The sequence below is a fragment of the Austrofundulus limnaeus genome, unplaced genomic scaffold (genome assembly GCF_001266775.1).
Source record: "Austrofundulus limnaeus strain Quisiro unplaced genomic scaffold, Austrofundulus_limnaeus-1.0 Scaffold440, whole genome shotgun sequence".
Classification (NCBI taxonomy): domain Eukaryota; kingdom Metazoa; phylum Chordata; class Actinopteri; order Cyprinodontiformes; family Rivulidae; genus Austrofundulus; species Austrofundulus limnaeus.
The window spans coordinates 59,521-61,422 of NW_013952842.1; the positions used below are offsets into that span (position 1 = coordinate 59,521).

A 1,902-nucleotide genomic window follows, 5' to 3' on the forward strand; every position below is an offset into this window, starting at 1 on the left:
AGAGACACAGAGAGACGCAGAGACACAGAGAGAAACAGAGAGACAGACAGACACAGAGAGACACAGACACAGAGAGACACAGAGACACAGAGAGACGCAGAGACACAGAGAGACACAGACACAGAGAGACACAGATAGACAGACACAGACACAGAGAGACACAGAGAGACAGACAGAGACACGGACACAGACACAGAGAGACAGACAGACACAGAGACACAGAGAGCCAGACACAGAGACACAGGGACACAGAGACAGAGACAGAGAGACATGGAGACTGGCTCTGATTCTTCATGTTTCCTCCACAGAGGGTTCCAGCACAGTTCAGGTGTTTCCAGTGATCAGTCTGCTCAGCTGCATCAAACACATCAAACACATCTGGACTCCATATTTATGGTCTGTAAAAGAACATCAACTACATTTATATTTGTTTTGTCCCAGTTGTCTCCATGCTGCACCGTGTCAGTCTGTCCAACATGAATGAAGTGATTTATATTAATAACAGTACATCTGTAACATGCCAGAATTAACCAAAGGCTAGTTGTCATCTGTAGTCCTGGTGGCACCTGACAAGACATAAAATATGACACAATAAAATCATCAATGTGACATGACAGAAAATCATTGAGTGCATGAATGTTTTAGCAGCTTGAATGGACATTGAATTTTTAATAAATTGGAAATCAGCTAAATTAAATTTGAACTGTTTTACAGGTTTGTTTTACATGTGACATGAATCTGATGTTTGTCTCATTTCACTCTAATGTATCTAATATATTCTTCTGTTCCAGCTGCTGGAGGAAAACGTGATCAGCTTTGTGAAGAACGAGCTGAAGAAAATCAGAAAGGTTCTGAGTCCAGATTACACAGAATGTTTTAAGAGTCAGTGGGAAGACGAAGACAGATTGGGAGGTGAGGATGAAGAGCAGAGGAGGAGCAGCATGGAGGCATTTGTGAAGATCACCCAGGACTTCTTGAGGAGGATGAAGCAGGTGGAGCTGGCTGACCGACTGCAGGAAAGTAAGAAAAAAACATGATAAGTAGCCTGTTTAAAAAATAAAACAGGATGGTCCGCACTGCATCCAGCCTGACATCAGGGATTGGATGGCTTTAAACTTCCTAAACTTTAATGAGAAGAGAACAGAAGTCATTCTGTTTCCAACAACACAAACAGTAACACTTGCATTGACCTTTCCACTCTGGCCCCGTTTGAAAAACAACTTGTCACCAACCTAGGTGTAAAAATGGATCCATACTTGAAACTAAACAGTCATGTAAACTCCATTGTTGAATCTGCTTTTTTCAGCTGAGGAGAGTCCAAGTTAAAACCCATCCTGTCAAAAATAAATCTGGAGACATTAATTCATGCGTTCATTACATCCAGGCTGGATAACAGTAATGCTCTGCTGTCTGGAATCAGTCAGTCCTCCAGTGCTCGTTTGCAATAGTCCAGAACGCAGCAGCCTGATTTCTAACTATCACAAGTAAAAGAGATTACTCCTGTTCTAGCATCTCTTCACTGGTTTCCGGTTCATTTCAGAATTCACTTTAAGATCCTCCTGTATGTCTTTAAATGCCTAAACAGCTCCGCCCCCTCTTACCGCTCAGATCTAGTACATCCACTTGTCCCACAGCGCTCTCTTAGATCATCTGGTCATCTGCTTCTGAAAGTCCCTAACTCTCAAACTGAGAGGTGACAGATCCTTTTCTGTAGCAGGTCCAAAACTGTGGACTGATTTACCACTACATGTGTACAGGTGTTAAAGTAAGCATTAAAATATGAAATAATTGTTGATGTTTAGTTGCAGAACTTTGTTTGATCAGTGTGCTATTGTGATTCGTTTCCCATCCAAGTCATCTCAACTTTGCCATGCTTCTCCTCCTGCATACTTTGTCCTAGAG

At 42.1% G+C, this 1,902-nt stretch overlaps 1 protein-coding gene across 1 annotated transcript in view; it reads left to right on the plus strand.

Annotated features, from left to right (window-relative positions):
* Positions 1 to 791: 791 nt before the first annotated feature.
* Positions 792 to 1,902, plus strand: part of LOC106529404 (protein NLRC3) — a gene marked incomplete at its 5' end in the record, with an annotated part of 8,936 nt that continues 7,825 nt past the window's right edge. Inside the window, 1 exon segment of the mRNA XM_014024820.1 lies at positions 792 to 1,020. Within this exon segment, the coding sequence (XP_013880274.1) occupies positions 792 to 1,020 (229 nt within the window).